At 62.7% G+C, this 2,198-nt stretch overlaps 1 protein-coding gene across 1 annotated transcript in view; it reads left to right on the top strand.

The window, feature by feature from the left end:
* PITX1 (paired like homeodomain 1) overlaps positions 1-324 on the top strand; it is a 5,596-nt gene extending 5,272 nt beyond the window's left edge. The window contains exon 4 of the mRNA XM_004697000.2: positions 251-324. Within this exon, the coding sequence (XP_004697057.1) occupies positions 251-324 (74 nt within the window). The remainder of the gene's footprint in view (positions 1-250) is intronic.
* Positions 325-2,198: the final 1,874 nt, after the last annotated feature.

Here is a 2,198-nt window from a genome sequence, read left to right on the forward strand (position 1 = left end):
CAGCCCCCTCTTCCCCCAACTTCCCCGGCTCCTGGTTGGTTTTGTGTTTGCTTTTTCGGACCCCACTCTGCCCTCCCCCCACCCCCAAAAAAAAGAAAGAAAAGAAAAACAAAAAAAATTCAAAAACAAAAAGACATCGGAGAAAGTGCCGCGAAAAAAAAGACAAAAACGGATGAGTTGCAATTTCCTTCGGGATGGCACGAATGTCGTGTGTTCGTTCCCACGGGCCCGGCCGGGCCACCCCGCGAAGGGGACGCGGGCACGGGAGAGGCGCCTGGCAGCCTGGAAAAGACGCCCTTGTGGCCCGCGTTCCCGCAGCCCTAGGCCCGGACTGAGTGCCACCGGCCGCGCGCCCGCTCACTGCGCGGAGCCCGGCGGGCCTGGGAGCGCTCGGCCCGGCGCGACCTCCGGCGCCCTCTCCGGGCCAGGCCGAGCCGAGCCGAGCGCACCTTAGCTGGATTCCGGCTTGAGTTGGGGTGGGCGTTGGGCCAGGGGTAGGGGTGCCCAGCCCTAAATCTGGGACCGGTCGTGAGGTCACACCTGGCCGGCGCGCCTAAGCCCGATTTTAAGGCCACGGAGCCGCGGCTGGCGCAGCCGAGGGCAGTGCCTGTTGATATGGTGAGGGCTCGCCGCCGCCGAGCGTCCCAGGCCCCGAACTCAGCCACAAACCCGGGCCCTCTGCTCCGTTCCCGGCTTAGGAGGTGGTCCCCGACCTGGCGAGCAGCCCCCTCCACCTCGCCTGGCCCGGTGCAAGAGTCGAGCCGGAAGAGCGCAGGACGCGGCGAGGGCCCCCCCGGGCCGCGCCCACTTTGCACACCCGCTCCCCGGTCCGCGCCCCTGTTTACAGCGTCCCTGTGTATGTCGGACTGACTGTACAGAATTATAAATCTGTCTATATCGACTTGTCCATGTACGTCTATTAAAACCATAGTCCGAGCGTGCTGACCACTGCTGATCCCCGACTGCTTCATTTGGCCGAGAAGGGCGGTGGGTAGGATGGGAACTGCGCGCCCCAGCTCCCGCAAGCAGCTGGGAAAACAAACAGCCTCCCGCGGGAGTCCCCAGCCCCCCATTCCTCCACCACCATTCCTGACCTGTCCAGTCCAGCTCCCTCTCCGAGCCTGTCGGGCGCATGCTGGCTGCTCAGGCCGCCCTAGCCGGAATGCCCCCGCCCGCCCTCTACGCTGGGCTGTGCAGGCTCTTCCTGGCCTGGGTCTGCTCGCTGACCCTGAGAGGCGGGGATGGGGGCAAGCCCTGAGAATCAGGGCAGCTGAGCGCTTTTCTGGGCCTGGGGTTGCCTTGTTCCCTGGGTGCCCGGCCTTGGCTGTTCCTGAGGATTGAGGAGGCTGGACCTACCAGACTCCTGCCGGACCGCCTGCCACCGAGTGCCTTGGGGAGCCCTCCCAGGAGAGCGCAGCTGCACTGGAGAGCATGCATATCACACCGGACTCGCGTCTCACCTCCCTGTCATCCCAACTTATCGAAGGCTGCCTGCTGCCTCTGCCCGTCTTCAGCTTTTGGAAACTACTGAATAAGACCCATCAGTAAACTGCCTGTAAAATTCTGCATTTCTTCAGTAAGTCGATTCTAATGGCAAAACAAAATGTTTGCAGCTGCGTTGGGGGGGTGGGGGGCTGGTAATGGGCCTCAGAATCACCTTGTGCCTGGGGAGTGGACAAGGCAAGCCCTGCCTGGGAGTGAGGCACAGCGCGGAGCTTGTGGAGAGCTCGGAGCACATACTCTCCAATCAGGTCAGCCCTGGCTCTGAGGTCAGGAGTTGAGTCCCTATTGAACAGTGGATGGAAAGCAAGGCTTAAGAGGACGGTGTGACTGAGCCAGGGTCACAGGGAGCGCGTGAGTTTTGAGAGGCCACAGCCAACCATCATTCTATTGGCCTTCTCACCTTCAGACGTGATCCTTCCTGGAGCATGGCTTAACCCGGCTGCTTGCCCTGGGACTGGGAGTGTGTGGGGCTGCGCAGGGCAGGGTGCTACAGGATGGAGGACGGAGGTGGGGGGCGGGAAGGCTGGGGCAGGGGGTTGGAGCCAGACCACCCCTCCCCCCGCGGCTCCAGTCCAGAGCTGAGACCCCTCACTCTCTGGAAACATAAACACAATCACATCTGGATTCAGAGTGCCTCCCCCAGCCTCACACATCTGCCAAGGCCAGGGGCCCTGGTCTCAGTGGAGGGCAGGAGG

Source organism: Echinops telfairi, unplaced genomic scaffold, assembly GCF_000313985.2.
Source record: "Echinops telfairi isolate 266 unplaced genomic scaffold, ASM31398v2 ScPeMD7_7469;HRSCAF=8507_1, whole genome shotgun sequence".
Classification (NCBI taxonomy): Eukaryota; Metazoa; Chordata; class Mammalia; order Afrosoricida; family Tenrecidae; genus Echinops; species Echinops telfairi.